Source organism: Lactuca saligna, chromosome 2 (genome assembly GCF_052625555.1).
Source record: "Lactuca saligna cultivar CGN05327 chromosome 2, ASM5262555v1, whole genome shotgun sequence".
NCBI classification, from domain to species: domain Eukaryota; kingdom Viridiplantae; phylum Streptophyta; class Magnoliopsida; order Asterales; family Asteraceae; genus Lactuca; species Lactuca saligna.
The window spans coordinates 167,431,552-167,448,458 of NC_136418.1; the positions used below are offsets into that span (position 1 = coordinate 167,431,552).

The window sequence follows — 16,907 nt, forward strand, 5'->3', positions numbered from 1 at the left end:
CATAGTTTTAAAAAGGGCCAAAAGTGTAATTTTTCTCATAATGGGCCATAATATAGGCCTTCACGGTTTTATTGGGTTCAAGTTGTAAATTTATGGTTTTTATAGACTAAAATGTCATTTAATACGAATTTGAGCCAAAAATGTAAATTTACGGTTTTATGGGATGAAAATGACACTTTATTTGAATTTGGGCCTAAAATGTTCTTTTCACAAAACTTGGGCCGAAAATGTCATTTTTATCTAAAATGGGCTGAAAATGTAATTTTTTACAATAATGGGCCGAAAATATCAATATATATATACTTGGGCCAAAAATGTCAATTTATAGATAATTGGGCAGAAGATGTCAATTTTCATAATATTGGGCCAAAAATGTTATTTTTAACCAAACCGGGCTAAAAATGTCATTATTACAAAAAGTTGGTATTTTTCATCATTTTGGTAAACTATCAAGCTAAAATGAACAACGTTATAACAAACAAAATACATTGATTCCACGTTTATTGGGCCTAATACCCACATTACATGTTTATTGGGCCTTCGTGATCCATTCACATGCTTATTGGGTCTGGATTATACATTACATGTTTGTTGGGCCTTAGTGGTCCATTTACATGCTTATTGGGCCTGGATTATACATTACATGTTTTTGGGCCTTAGTGGTCCATTTACATGCTTATTGGGCATGGATTATACATTACATGTTTATTGGGCCTTAGTGGTTCATTTACATGTTTATTGGGCCTGAACTATACATCACATGCTTAGTGGGCCTTAAGTGTCCTTTTGCATGCTTATCGAGCCCAGAAATAACGTACATGTTTAATGGGCCGTAGCTGCCCTTTTTCATGTCTGTTAGGCCTCATACATTCATATACATACTTTCTCTGGGTTTTGCAAATATTAATACATACACAAAAACATTATGCATAGTGTAATTCAATACTCACATGAAAACAATTAAGGATCCAGTGAGAACATGAAAACATTATGCGTTTGTGTATAGATCTATATGGGGTGACTCCCCACACCTGAGTTGTTCGCTATAGTTAGACTAGGCCAGTCTAGGGTGACAAACCTTACCTTAATGAAGCCGACGCCTGAAAGCACGCCACGATAGGCGAATTCGTCATAATCAAGTATGGTTAAAACAACTTACATAGAGATCAATACTATCATAACGTTATGGAATACAAATACAAATCGTGACGATAAAAAACATGCATACACTATTACATGGTCTTGGGGTTTTAAGACCACGATACTTTTATAATCAGAAAATATCGGATTTTCTGGAAAAAATACATTTATACGCTACCTTCTACTTACAACTAGAAAAATACAGAATTTTCTGGGTTACATATTCATACATATTTTCTACAATGGAAACCACACATGCTTTTAATACTTGATTTGATACATCACTTTTAAACTATTTTATAGAAAATATCGGATTTTCTGGTGTTTTACGAACAATACAAAGTCTTTCATTCAAACATGCTTATGAACTCACCAACATTATACATGTTGACCGTTTTCGAAAAATAACTTGTATTCTTAGGGAATCGTTAAGCGGAAGAATCAATAAGAGTATGTGGATTTTATTTTGTGCACTGTTAATCATCATACATTGAATGTTTTGGAAATGTAATTTTGTAATACTATACTTGATGTAAACAATGTTGGTTGTATTGTGACATGTATGATGATAGTGTTGTCTTGTTTCAATTATATACATCATGATGATATCCCAAGTTAAAGTCAGTCGAGCCCTTAGGCGTTTCCGCCGTCTGGTTCGTGAGTGTGACATGAGTTGTTCTCACTATACTAACAGGGTCAAAGGCACCAATACCGACCCTTTTCAGATTTGTATCCAGGTTATTTGAATGATATGTTTATTGATTTACATCCTGGTAGTTACGATGGTGGTATGCTTAGTTACCGGTTAGATCGATATCCTGGTATATAGGATAATGCTATGTTAGTGACCGGTTAGGTCGGTATCCTGGTTATAGGATGTTGCCATGATTAGTCTGTTAGATCGGTTTGACTGTTATATTCATGCTAGCGTATGATAGTTATGTGCACATGATTGTTTTATTGGGGTTGGGTTGAGGCAGACTTGCTTTGTGATGAAGGTCAACATATCCTGGGCGGATCGGATATACTATAGACTCGGGAGAGCATATTAGTCAGGCCGAATGCCCGACGAGTGGTCCGGATAGGCTGAAGGCGCTGAGAGGTGGTACAGATGTGCTGAAGGCGCGGAGAGCGGTCCAGATAGATTGAAGACCTGCAAAGCGGTCCATTCAGGTGAAAGGCTCATTATGCATGCTGTTTGTTTACATCATATGAGTATGATTGTATGGCATTGGAATTTTGGGGAAACTCATTAAGCTTCGAGCTTATAGTTATTGATTTTGTTTCAGGATAGCCGGGGATTATTGACCCATTATGGTCGGGTTTGGGTTGCGATGTCTGGTGGGGTCAGACAGATTGTTCTGGAGGAGGCTCATAAGTCTCGCTTCTCTATTCACCCGGGGGCCACCAAGATGTACTAGGATTTGTGATCGAGTTAGTGGTGGTCATGCATGAAGAGGGAGATTGCATGGTATGTTGCGAGGTGCTTGACCTGCCGAATGGTCAAGGCCGAACATCAGAGGCCGCATGGTCAGCTACAGTCTCTGGAGATTCCCATGTGGAAATGGGAGTAGATCACGATGGATATGATGCTATATGGGTCATCGTGGATCGATTGACAAAGAGCACCCACTTTTTAGGTATACGGGAGAGTTCATCGACCTAGAAGCTGGCCAACTTATATATCCTTGAGATCGTAGCCTGCCATGGGGTGCTGGTCTCTATTGTCTCAGACTGCGATGTTCAATTGACCTCTCATTTCTAGCAGAAGTTCCACGAGGAACTGGGCACGCAGCTGCACTTCAGTACAACCTATCATCCACAGACAGACGACTAGAGTTAGCGGACCAAACAAACTCTCGAGTATATGCTGAGATCATGCGTTACTGACTTCGATGGGAGTTGGGACTCTTACCTACCCTTTTAAGAGTTATCCAACAACAACAACTTTCTTTCCAGTATTGGTGCCCCACCATATGAGCTATTGTGTGGACGGAGATGTCGCACCCCAGTTTGTTGGAGTGAGATCAGTCACAACATGATAGGACAGACATATGTAGTGCTGAAAACTACTAAGAGGATTCAACAGATCAGACAAAGGCTGCCAGACCACTCAGAGTCGGCAGAAGAGCTACGCCGACAGGCACCGATCTGAGTTGGAGTTCCAAGTGGGAGACATGGTATTACTGAAGGTCTAACCATAGAAGGGTGTGATTTGCTTCAGGAAGAGGGGGAAATTGGGTCCCCGATACATTGGACCATTCCACATCGTTGCCATGGTTGGCAAGGTGATGTATAGACTGGATCTCCCGGAGGAGCTTAGTTTAAAGTTTAGCATTCCGACTCCCAGGTATAAAGTTTAAAGTTTTAGTTATGTTCTTAGACCTACTTGACGAGTTGCATGCCCCAACTCGTCGTGTAGAAACGATTCAGACCGCGTGCAATTAAGGGGTCTACTCAACGAGTTGGAGGACCCCAACTCGACGAGTAGGAGCTGGACAATGAAACCCTAATTTCGAGGGTTTTTCACCCTATTTAAAGGGTCATTAGCCTCCATCAACTTACCTTACCGTCTCTCTTGAGCTAAGAAAACACTAATCTCGAATACTCTCCATTTTTGTGTCTAAAGAAGCTTAGAAGGTGGTTTTTGTGAAGAAGGCGTGAAGTCTAAGGAGCTTGGAGCAAAGAGAAGTTTGTGGATCTGAATCTACCTCATCTTGGCATCATTTTGTATCTAACAAGTTGTTACCTTGACTTATATTTGGCTAGAACCTTCATACAAATGCTTAGGGCCATTTTCTAGTAGATTAAGGGTTATTTCAGGTATTAGGCATGTTCTGAAGTTGCAACTTCATATCTGGATTCCTCTAAGTCCCTATAGCCATAAGGTTCTCAAATTTAGCAAGCTTGGGCCTTCTATTTAGGTCAAACCTTTCCTTTAACTTGGTTTTGGCATCTACGACCATGCATGTACGTAAAGTTTGCAACTTTACATGGAAATCATGCCCTAGGAGGTTAGATCTGCATTTTGGAGCGTTGGGGTAGCTTAAAAATGTCTGAATGAGAAATGGACTAAAGGGACTCGACGAGTTGCGCATTGTCAACTTGATGAGTCGGATGAAGATTCGTTGTGGTGGGTTTCTGCGTGGACCTGACGAGTCAGTAAGGTGACTCAATGAGTCATTTAGGGTTTTCCTAACATTTGGACATGCATGGGCTTGACGAGTTTCCTGGAAACTTGGTGAGTAAATCAGGTTTTTCATGAATTCTATAGTTCTGGAAGGACTCGACAAGTTAGGCCAACATGGACTATTAACCTTGACTGTTGACATTGAATTTGACCAAGGGTTGACCAATTTGACTTCAGGGGGTATTTTAGTAATTTGGGAATTTATGGGAGTGGATCATTGGTGGATGTAGGTGTTGGAGTTGGAGCTGTATTTGGAGGAGTTTGACATTATCATTTCGAGCTACTTGTGAGGTGAGTTGTCCTCACTATACTAACAGGGTTGAAGTCACCAATTCCGACCCTTTTCAGATTTGTATCTGGGTTATTTGCATGATATGTTTATTGATTTACATCCTAGTAGTTAAGATGGTGATATGTTTAGTGACCGGTTAGGTTGGTATCCTCCTATGTAGGATAATGCTATGTTAGTGACCGCTTAGGTCGGTATCCTGGTTATAGGATGCTGCTATGATTAGTGATCTGTTAGATCGGTTTGACTGTTATAGTCATGCTGGCGTATGATATTTATGTGCACATGATTGTTTGATTGGGGTTGGGTTGAGGCGGAGCTGCTTTGTGCTGAAGGCCAACACACCTTGGGCAAACTAGATATACTACAGACGTGGTAGGGCATATTAGTCCGGCCGAAGGCCCGACAAGCGGTCCAGATAGGTTGAAGGCCCTGAGAGGCGGTACATACGTGCCAAAGGCTCGGAGAACGGTTCAAATAGACTTAAGGCCTACGAGGCGGTCCAGTCTGGCTGAAAGCTCATTATGAATGTTGTTTGTTTACATGATATTATTATTATTGTATGACGTTGGTATTTTGGGGAAACTCACTAAGCTTCGGGCTTATAGTTATTGATTTTGTTTCAAGTACTTCTGATGACCGCGAGAAGTCGAAGGCGTGATCGTGCACCTCCTTATGTTTTTTTGATTTGATTCTGGGAAACTCTAACATTAAACCATTTTGAAAACATGTTTGTAATAATTATTGGTTTTTGAATGATTTAAAAAGTTTTAAATTGGCTTGATTTTTATGGATGTTACACATTAAACTTTGTGCTTACGATTTTATCTTTATGGTTTCAGGTACTTCCGGTATGAAAAGGAAGAGCCTGTCGTGACTGCACCGCATCCATCAGAGTTTTCCGCATTGACAATTTACGATATTTACTTTGATGTTTAAATAATATATTCAATTTGATCGGTTTTAGAATAACTCGTTTGTATGGTTTATTGTTTTAACAATAAAATTTTACTATGAATTTTTGGGTGTTACAGTTTCTACAATAAGCATAATACCTAAAATGACAATTTGGAGATAGGTAATGGATTTCAAAAGTTTTTATTTCGGACTATGATCAATTAAATTCCTAAATCTTTTCTTTTCAGCTAATTTATTTTGTTTTATGTACCATCATTCTTGATACAAAAAAGTCAATACATTAATAGATAATGCAAGAGGTCATTTAATAAAAATACATACACTAACTACTTATCAAGATTTTTGAACTTATATTTTGGAAATTAGGCAATTTTACTTTAGGGTAAATTACACCAATCCTCCCTCGTGCATATGTCAGAAAGCGTGTTTAGTCCCTATTTTCAAAAATTAACTTTGACCGTCTCTTGTTTGTTTAAAAGTTGCACACTCCGTCGCTAATACGTGGTTTTGTTGCTAATTTAGTCCATACTAGATCTGAAATGACCATAATGTCCTTTATTTATTTATTTTCCAATTATTTTGACTTATTTAGTATTATTAATTATAAATTATCTTTAAAAAAATGGTCCTTCCTATTATTTATCTGCTATCTCATTAAACCTAACCCACACATTCTAGTATTCCGATGACACATCAGACCCTCATTCTCTAATATTTCGATGACATTTAGATCAACGAATTCCGATAGACATGGAGGTAGTTTCGGCGTTCAGGTTGATGGAAAGGAGGAAGGTTATGGTGTCTAGATCATCTTTTCCCACCTCTACACTCCATCTAATGAACACCCTTCCAACAACACCACGAACACACCATCAAAATTTTATGTTTCCAATGAGAGGGAAATATGAGATCGAAGAAAATGGGTGAAGGTTTATTCTCCGACAGCTGCCCTTCCCAATTGTTTCACTGAGCAGCTTATCTCCATTCCCTCGTCCCCCCTTCTCCATCCTTCCAAAATTGATTTTGATTTTTAGTTTCAGGTGGGTTAGGTTTGATCTTGTTTCGATGGATCTTCTGGAAACACACACTTGTATTAGTTCAGCCTTTAGGCAGATATAAGTTTACCAAATCTAGAAAATAACCACCATGGATTTCCCTCTCCCGTTAAAGAAATTTGATGGTTCATCACATCATATCAAGAATAAATTAGGGCTTAGTACAGACGAAATCTCGAAACTCAATTTTTCGTCATGAAATTTGGCAAATCACATAAAGCTATGGTCAGTTAGGTATATTCTTTTGTTAAATCTCTATGAAGAAAGCAACCCCAACATGTATAAACTTGACAAATCTGGAAAATTCTCCACCATGGGTGTCCCGCTTGATTTTGATTTTGTTTTGATGGATTCTTCATAGGGTGGGTAATATGTGGAGAATATGGTGGCTATGGTCGATTTTTTTTGTAGGTTTTAATGGTTAGAGATGATAGTGATGATGGCAGGGTTGGTTAAGGTGGTAGTGATGGGGTTTTCATTGGCATCGGGATCGAGTGGGAAAGAAGGAGACGAATGTAGAATAGGTTGGGAAATGGAAGGGGGAAGGGTGGGGGTATTTGTTTTATTCTTATTTTATAATAAAAAATTATATATAAATAAATGTAAATGAAAAAAGAAATTATTATGGGCAAAATAGTCATTTTATGTAAATAGGGATGAATCGTGCAATTTTAAATGAAACGAGGGACTGTCCGAGTTAATTTTTGAAAATAGAGACTAAACACGTTTTCTGACATGTGCATGAGGGACGATTGATGTAATTTACCCTTTACTTTTTCATCATCTATCCATAACTGTTTTTCATTTAGTTACTCCAAAATACTGAATGGATTTGACATCGTATTTAGAATGTTAATGTCAACCTCTTTTCTCAACAAAATTTCATCTTTAATCTTTTTTGAGTAAATTACACGAATGGTCTCTATGGTTTAAGGTAATTTGCGCGTTTGATCCATAACTTAATTTTTTAATTCGGAAGGTCCGTACTATTTATTTTTGTAACGCGATTGGTCCATGTATTACCTAAAAATGCTACTTTGCCCTTTATTTTTTAATTTATTTAAATAAACACACCTCCAACTACATCTCCTTCACCTTACCTTACATACCCATAATTTTTCTTCATTTAAATAATAATCTTTTTAGGTAAGACAGAGACCAAGTGCATAACACAAATAAACAGTAGAGACCAATCGCGCAACAAAAACAAATAGTAGTGACCATCCGAGTTACAAAAATAAGTTAAAGACCATACACGCAAATTACCCCAAACCATAAGGATCATTCGTAGCTGAGTGTATTTATTACATTAGCACAATTGTAGCTGAGTGTTATTGATATAGTTCCATACTAGTTGTGAAACCCGTATATTATACGGGTTAATTAAAACATAATGTTAAACAGGAGCGATTAAATGAAAAGTTTATTTAAATTTGAAATATGAAATAAGCGAAAATTATAAAATAAAAAAACATGCAAAAAATAAATTAATTAAAGTTATGTGTTTAATTGTTAGACCCGTGTACTAAACGATTTATTATAATAAAATGTTAAATACAAATGTTTAAAGTGTAAATTTATTTGAAATTGAAATTTGAAATTTAAAATTTGAAATTAATAGTTATTATAGTAGGTTTAATTTATGGAAACTAAATTAATGATATAGTGGAAATGAATAATGAAGTAATTGACAAGTGGAAAATAAATATATTTTAAAATTATGATAAAATGACATGTGGCCAAATAAATGAGAGAATGACAAGTGACAATAATATTTTCATTTATTAGGGTAGATATGACTTGATGAGTAAATGTTATAATTATGTAGTCAGCAAAGTCATATGGTTACTATCAATCCAATATTTCTTCTTTGCGTCAATTTAACCGACAATATAATTTGAATCTAGCTAAGTATGATTAATTGCATATGATCATGAGCAAAACAACTATTCATATTACTTATTTAAGCAAAATCATAGTTACAAGCAACCCATTACCCATCATACTAACTAATTTTTAAAACATACAATTTAATTAAAAGATGTGATTATAATAAAACTGAAAAGTAAAGTTTACAAAATTTACCAGTAGTACAAAAATTATTCAAGACACGTAAACATTGGAAGCAACCACGTTCGATCCTAGCCGATTTGAGGTCTAAAAAAAATAAATAAATAAAATAAATTAAGGCCCTTAAAAATATTATTAAAATTAATGTATGAAATAGTAAAATGAATGAAGAAAATATAAAACTTACTATTGAAAAGAAAATCGGTTTTAAGCTTCAATTAGTTAATAGTGTAAATGTTAATATCGATTGAGCTTTAAATGATCAAGGTTGAAAAAATATATCTAAAGGGTATGTAGTTGCATATATTTTACATTTAGGATCTTCAAGACTTGTCGATTGTTTGTACAATTCAAGATTACAACATTGCAGTATGAAAAAACACAAATGCTTAACCTCTTTAAGCAATGAAACATGATTTTGTTGCACATCAAAATGAAAATATTTCCATGTACACACAAAGAGCTTAGGTCTATGTAGGGATAAAAACATGATTTGTGGTGCCAATGCATATATTAATTGATGTTTTTCAACACAAAGAAAACTCACACCACCATTAGAGTAATTTAAAGATTTAACTAATTAAATATTAGTACAAATCCAATATGCCATAGAAGGTACTCTCACAATAATCAAACACATGGTGTGCATGGAAAGGTTCACCATCAAAATGTACTTATGAAACATCAAAACAAAAGAAAATTTGATATTCAATATGCAAATAGCTTCTTTCGTGTAATTATCAACCACAATTGCATAAAGACAACAGGATACCAGAAGCATAGAGTCTAAAGTATAGAAACTTTATTACATAGATAGAGAATGGAATACATATAAAAAGTTAAATCATAAAACGATACATAGTTGCTTTAAATACTCCAAACAAACAATGAGGCGTACAACATGATTGGATGAATGGGGTCGTTGATTCCACTGAGACAATTACCTCTTTGTATTTCTGTTATTTCGTTTTTCGCTCAGCTATTTAAATTTTAGTTGATTCGTTTTCGGTTCCATTTAAAACAATTGTTGTTACTGATTTTAGTCGCTTCAATACCTTTGGATTGGCGATAAAAACTCCCAATAAACAATCGAAATTGATTTGGGGCCTCAAAATTAATTGGGCAATTGCCCATATACCCCCCACCCACACACATACGGCTCAACTCTATCACCCCGCTCCCGAGTTCAACTTAAGAGAGAAAAGAAAGGAAATGAGAGGAAATGAGGGGAAAGTAAGAGAGAATGGTGCTCCCGAGTTTCATTAAAGGAAGGAAGTGGAAGGAAATGGAAGAAAAACTTTCCCTCCTAACTTTCCTCCCGATTTGGGAGGATTTGAAAAGAAAGAATAAAATGTTTAACTTTCCTTCCATTTTCTCCAACTTGGGAACACAAATGAAAGAACAATTTTTTTTTCCTTTCTTTTATCTTCTTTTCTCTCCTTACTTTCTTTTCTCTTCTCTTCTTTTCTTTGTTACAACATTATACCATATGTAACTAATTTCTTTTTTTAAAGACATAAATTTGCCTCTATTTTCATCTTAGTTTTTTTTATCCCATTACTACTTGCTCTTCAAAAATGAAATATCAATTTCAACGCCCACGTTGACTTGGTTCTTCCTCTTTATAAAGAAACATTATAGAGGAAACAAAGAAAAAAAAATTGAAGTGAGAAGTGACTATCAACTTTTTTGAATTAAAAAATGGCCATCATTTTCGTACATGAATTGTATTCTATTATTAGGGCAAAGACTTTGGATCCATTGAGAAAATAGGACAATAAAGAAGACACCTCACGTAAATAAAGGCTCAAGCTTGTTGATATATTATATTTTATAATTAATTATATAAACGTTAAAAAACAACTAAAAAAAACTAAGATCTTACGAAGAACTGGTCCTTATTACATTAATTATTTTTCGTTTTTATTTAAATACAAATGGTTTGCATGACATAAATTTATAAATTTATGTCATTAATCACTTCTTGATATTTAATAAGTTTGAATGACATATATTTTGTAAATTTATGCTTGATTGTTTATAAAGGCACGGTTTAAATATTTGATGAGAAAAAAACTGCCTATTGTGAATTAATAAAGTACTTGTCTTTTGACTTCTGTACCTCTATATCTCTCTCCCCCTCTCTTTGAATAGAACAAAACAGTTGATTTCTCAGGTCGTCTTCTTAATAAATCCAACCTTCATTTCCCCCACAACTTTCAATCCCTTTTCTCCATCTCATTTTACGAACACAAAGTTAAAAGCAAGAAAAAGAGAAACACATAGAGAGACATGGGAAGGGCTCCATGTTGTGACAAGGCAAACGTGAAGAAAGGGCCATGGTCACCTGAAGAAGATAGAAAGCTTAAAGACTACATAGAAACGCATGGCACTGGTGGCAACTGGATCGCTCTCCCACAAAAAGCAGGTATTAATTCAAATCGCTAATCTTTGTATTTATAAGCAAGGAGTTTCTAAAACGATACTTTTTTTAATTTAAGGTCACTCGAATCCACACATGATCACCTTTGTGTTGTTACTTTAACATGTTTCTTGACTTGGAAACCTACACAGGCCTTAGACGATGTGGAAAGAGCTGCAGATTGAGATGGTTGAACTATCTGAGACCAAACATTAAACATGGCGAATTTTCTGATGATGAAGATAAAGTTATCTGTGCCCTCTATGCTAGCATTGGTAGCAGGTACATTTTCTCTTTCAAGATTCTGTATTAAGGTCGATTTTATGGTATTTAGGAAGCAAAAATGGAGATTTTTGTCAAGATATCTCAGATGTGAATATATATGCAGAAATCTAGAAGTTTGAATAACTTTAATGTGCAGGTGGTCAATAATGGCAGCACAGTTACCAGGAAGAACAGACAATGATATCAAGAACTACTGGAACACAAAGCTGAAGAAGAAGATGATGAACAGCTTAATCACCCTACCCGAACTTAGAAAACCTCTTCAACATCTTCAATCTTTCAGTTCTTCAACAAACTACAGCTACCCATCAAAATCGATTTTTCAAAATTGTAATATCAATGTTAATGCTCCATTATCATCATCAATATCATCGTCTCCATCATATTTGTACAGTACAAATACTTCTAGCTACCATGATCAAACCTTATCTATCCCATCTAGCCCTAGAATTAATGCTGCTAATCGTCAACATCCAGCTCTCCAATCACAAGATCATGGATTTCTCGGTTTGGTTTCCGCGGAGACTTACCAGCAGGGGGTAAAAGACAGTTCTACCCTTGTCTTCTTTGGAGGTGATCAAGCTAGTTGCAGTTCTAATTCCGATGGGAGCTGCCATTATGAGTATCGTAGTACTGTTGGTGTGTATGATAATCATCGTAACAACTTGAGTGATTCTTACAAGGAATTTGGTGGGCATTATGATAAGGAAAAAGGGTATTATGAGGATTCTTCATTAGATTCCAGTCTTGAGGAGTTCAAACAGCTCATTAGCACCAGTAACATTGACAACAATCTCAACTTTTTTGTTGATGAAACCAAAGTAGAAAAAAGTATGTACTACTAATCATTAATGCACCAACTATGGAAGATGAACTTTCGTCATCATTGTCATCATCATGATCTTCCTCAACATCATCATCTCAAGTACTACTAGCTAGGGAAGTATGGGTTTGTGAAAACTTTGTGGGGTTTTTCCCACTTTTATTCCTTTTGTTTTTAATATTATTCTCTTAGGGCAGTAAAAATGGTAAAAATCGTTTCTTTTGTTCAGTTCTTTCTTTTTTAGCATTTCAAAAAATTTCAGATTTAGTGTCAACTGCGCATGCATCATGTCAAAACTACATAGCCTATTAAACCACATTGTAAAACTTATATATACGCGAACTAACAGAGTAATATTTGGTATGTTTTTTATTTAACGTTCTTCGATTTGTGATTGATAATTTTGCTAATTTTTTCTCTTATAAATAAATTAAATCGTGAATATTATCGAGCTTGGTCATTTATATAATTGTATCTTTTAACTGGGTTGATCTTCAACCTAATCGCAGTCGTCTCGAGAAAACATTTCTTAAAGAATTAAAAATTACTGGCATTACCCAATAACCACATCTCAGCCACATAATAATTAATTTACAAATGATCAACCCCAAAAAAAAAGTTTGTGAACTTGGTTTAAATAAGTTGACGTTCCTTTCCGTTCAAAAAATAATAATAAATAAGTTGACGTTGATCCGGAGCTATATACAGTTTTCGATCGTCAAACATGGATTGCAATAAAGACGCTCATCTAGCATGCCCTTAAACACTGTGATACAAGAAGTTATCACGCGTATTTGTAGTAATTTTATAAAATTTTAATTGGATAATTAATTAATTATATTATTATGATTAAACTATTTAGTTATACATGTGAATTAGCCAACCTTCACTGACTATGATACCCACATAAAAACAAAAATCTTGAGTAGAAAAATCCAACTTGGGGAACAAAGATTTAAAAAATTGACATAAAGAAAGCCAGCATATAAGCTGCTAGAGATGGAGTCTAAGAACTTCAAGATAATTGTTTGATTAGAGTATAATAAAATAAAGGTGCATAAATCATGGGTATATGAGTTTCTAGCCTAGAAAATAGATTTTAAAGATGAATGCATTGACCTTTTAAAGAATTTTGTCTGCTTGTGGAATTAAAAAAAGATTAGATTGGTCTGTGCCAGCTATAATTAAAAGTTTATTCTAGAGATGAACCAAAAGGTTCTAAAGCTTTTATGGAAGAAAAATGCCTTTTGGGAATGTCTTTTCTTGTGGAGTGCAAAAATGTCAAAAGAGGTTGCACCTAATAAACCAAATTAGGGTTTGTGTGTGTGCTGTGTTGGAATAATGGATTTCATGTGTCTAAGACCTTTTGTTTATGTTTGTTGAAAACTGACTATATTAATTCGTATTCAAATTCGTGGTGCTTTCACAATGCAAATACCTTACGACAATGTATTTATATCATACCTTAGGCAATCCTTGTTAGCAAAACAAATAAACTTGCATGATACTATGGAGAAATTTGTTATGGGATCGAAGTTGAACCCTCCACTATTTGAGAAGGTAGACATAAGACCCTTGATTATTATGCTTCTATTTCTTGTTCTTCTAACCTACAAAATAAATAATGGCTATAAAGGTAGAAATAAAGCTAGCAATAAAATGTAGCAAATGAGAGCTCTAGTCATTTATGGAGAAATTATGTAGGTGATAGATGCAATCTATAAAACTGTCTTTATTTTGTTGTTTTTCTTGCATGTGTGAAAAGAAGAACTAAATAAAATCTCTATTGTATTTTATCCATTCATATTATCATCTCCAAAATAATTGTACAATGGGACCTTGTTATAGTTGTAAAACATTTGGAATCCATGTGGGAAATTAGTAGAAGATGTAAGGCCTCCTTCATATCTATTATACCAAAGGTTAAAGATCCTGACGCGACTAGAAAGTTACCCTTCAATGACACACGCATTGTGTGCCATAAAAGGGTACATATGACACACATATAAATGTCATTAAAGCCTACCATAATTGGAAGACGACATGTATTGCGTGTCGTAACCTTACAGCACATTTACAAAAAACAATGCATCTCATAAAGGGGTATACATGACACACAATAGTATCAATAAAGCCTCTATCATAAATCGTAATGCCCCGATTTCGGGCCTGACGTTTAGAGTATAATAATAATTATATATTTTAACGAAAAATTAAAATTATTGATTAGGGTAATTTTTCCTCATACCTGTTTCGAGAAAATGAATATTTCCTGTATACACATTATGTGGATAAATATAATTTGTATATAATATTTGTAGAAAACCTCAATAAAAAATTTATCGTTAAACGATAAAAAAAACTTTAAAAATAAAATACTATTTAGGATAAATAATCTTAACGAAAGTTGTAGTAGACGTGATGACAATTCAGTGGATATAAAGAACGCTCAAATCCGATTTCATATGAGAAATATATGATTTTTCTAAGTTTCGCGTTCAAATCGATACGATATAATGCGTCATAAAAAGTGAACCCGAGATAAGTTGTTTTTTAGCTAAAGTGATGTAAATGAAAGTCGAAGTTCTCTTCAATAGGAACACGCCGATATAACGAACGCCCAAATCTAATTTCGTATGAGGAAATTATGTTTTTCAAATTTCCAAGTGCGAAACAGAAATCGAAATAAAAATTGGTTGATTGGTAGCCAAAACAATCTAAATAGAAGTTGTATTACTCTTCAATATGAATTCAACGATATAAAGAATGTTGGAACCAGAGCCCGTCTGAAGAACGTATGAATTTCGCAGCGTTATTTTCAGACTAAGCAATCTTAAACCATAAAACGATAAAAAAAAAAAAGTAAAAATTAGCCGATGATGTCTAAATAAAAGTTTTTTATTCTTTAATAGCTAGACGTGGATATAAAAACCATCGAAAATGGAGTCTGTATGCGAAAACTATGATTTTTAGAGAAATAATAAATAAATACCGTCAGACGGGTGACATGTGGCACCATGGATGTCACACCCCCGATCAGGACAACGGAAACATCCGGGAGCGGATGACGTCAATTGTATACTACCATAATAGTTGAATATAAATGAAACATAGTAACCCAAACAACATACATTAAGAATACAAACATATACATTAAGAATACAAACATACGTAGTTTACATGTTGTGTTCGTTTAAAAGTTACACAATAATGACTGAAAAGTAAAATTCCATAATGCAACAACACTTGATTTCAAAAGAGTTGAATACCCGTTACTGGTTCCCTGAAAATACAAATAATTTTGAAAAGCGTCAACAATAATGTTGGTGAGTTCATAAGTTTTTTTCTATGAAAAGGGTTGTAACTACTTTGTTTAAAATAAATTTGATTGTTTTAGAAAATCCAATTTTTACTCTAAATAGGTTGTTAGTCTAATAACCAATACTAAAAATATATGAATGTCCTTTGAATTTTTTCTTGTAAATTGGCCATGTTTGTTCCAAAAAATCCCATATTTTCTTATACGTGAACTGTAGTCTTAGTTTCTAAGACCAGTAATGTAAGCAATAGTGTACTGTAAAGTAGTATGTAGTTTTATATTTTTATAAAAACTGGTGAAGTGTAAGCTTCCTGTAAATCAAGACTGTATCCTTAATCCCTAGGTGAGTTATTATAACCATGCTTAATGTGATTGATATGCATGTACGACGTTCTTTAGGCATCGAAATTGGAAAATATTTGTCACCCTAGATTGGCCCGTCTAGCTGTAGTGAATAGTTTAGTTGTGGGGTTGTTAATCCCGTATAGATCTATACACAACTATCTCGCTCTCCCACCATAAGACTCTGGTTATAATTCAAGACATAAGGTGTATGCTAGGTAGGTACGGTGAAGAAAATGTTTCACTAAAGCATTAACAGATTTACGTGAATTACGACTCCCCTTTTCTTGTAAAATGAAATAATTACACCATCGAAAATTTATGACATGTGTTTTTTAACACCCAAACTGTACCATTTATAGTTTGCATTATATGCTTTTGTGTAAACTATTTATATAAGCTCTATAAATATCATGTTGTAATCTTGTCAAATGGTAATATATGTTGTTAAAACATAATAATCTTGGGTTTTATCCCACCAAAACAGTGATGACCAAAAATAGTACCAATTCTACTAGAAAAGCTATTTTTAGTAAAAATTACCAAAAACATGTAGTTTGTACAACTCATTTTCACGTTAATATTTGTATCACAAAATAATTCATATTTGTGCACATGAAACTAAATATGTCATGAAAGTTTTGTGTGAACAAGTGGTGATGTTTACATTTTATACAAATATCATATCACATTCAAATAGTGAACATGAAACATGCAAGTAACCAAAGGACAAAAAGATTTTTACTTGTATTCCCCCCCCCCCCCCCCCCCCCCCCCCCCAAAGCATGTAAAACTCGAAAATGTGGGTATGAAGCTAACCTTGAGTGGGTTTTCGTGGATGACCTAAAGGAATGAGATGAGGATTTCGACTTGGCACTTGAAAGGGAGTGGATGAACTTCAAGGAAAAGTTATTATCCTAAGAATATCGGCTACCCCGTTGGCTTTTCCCGGATGGTATCGGATCTCACACTTTTAGTCGTTCAGTAGCTCTACCCATCGCCGTTGTCTCATGTGAAGCTCTTTCTGGTTTAGGATATGCTAGAGGCTATTGTG

At 34.7% G+C, this 16,907-nt stretch overlaps 1 protein-coding gene across 1 annotated transcript; it reads left to right on the forward strand.

Moving 5' to 3' along the window:
• Window positions 1–10,807: 10,807 nt before the first annotated feature.
• Window positions 10,808–12,420, forward strand: LOC145032660 (uncharacterized). Its single transcript, XM_078981554.1, has 3 exons — window positions 10,808–11,090; window positions 11,237–11,366; window positions 11,506–12,420. The coding sequence occupies exons 1-3, from the start codon at window positions 10,955–10,957 to the stop codon at window positions 12,212–12,214; spliced, it is 975 nt and encodes a 324-aa protein (XP_078837680.1). The 5' UTR covers window positions 10,808–10,954; the 3' UTR covers window positions 12,215–12,420.
• Window positions 12,421–16,907: the final 4,487 nt, after the last annotated feature.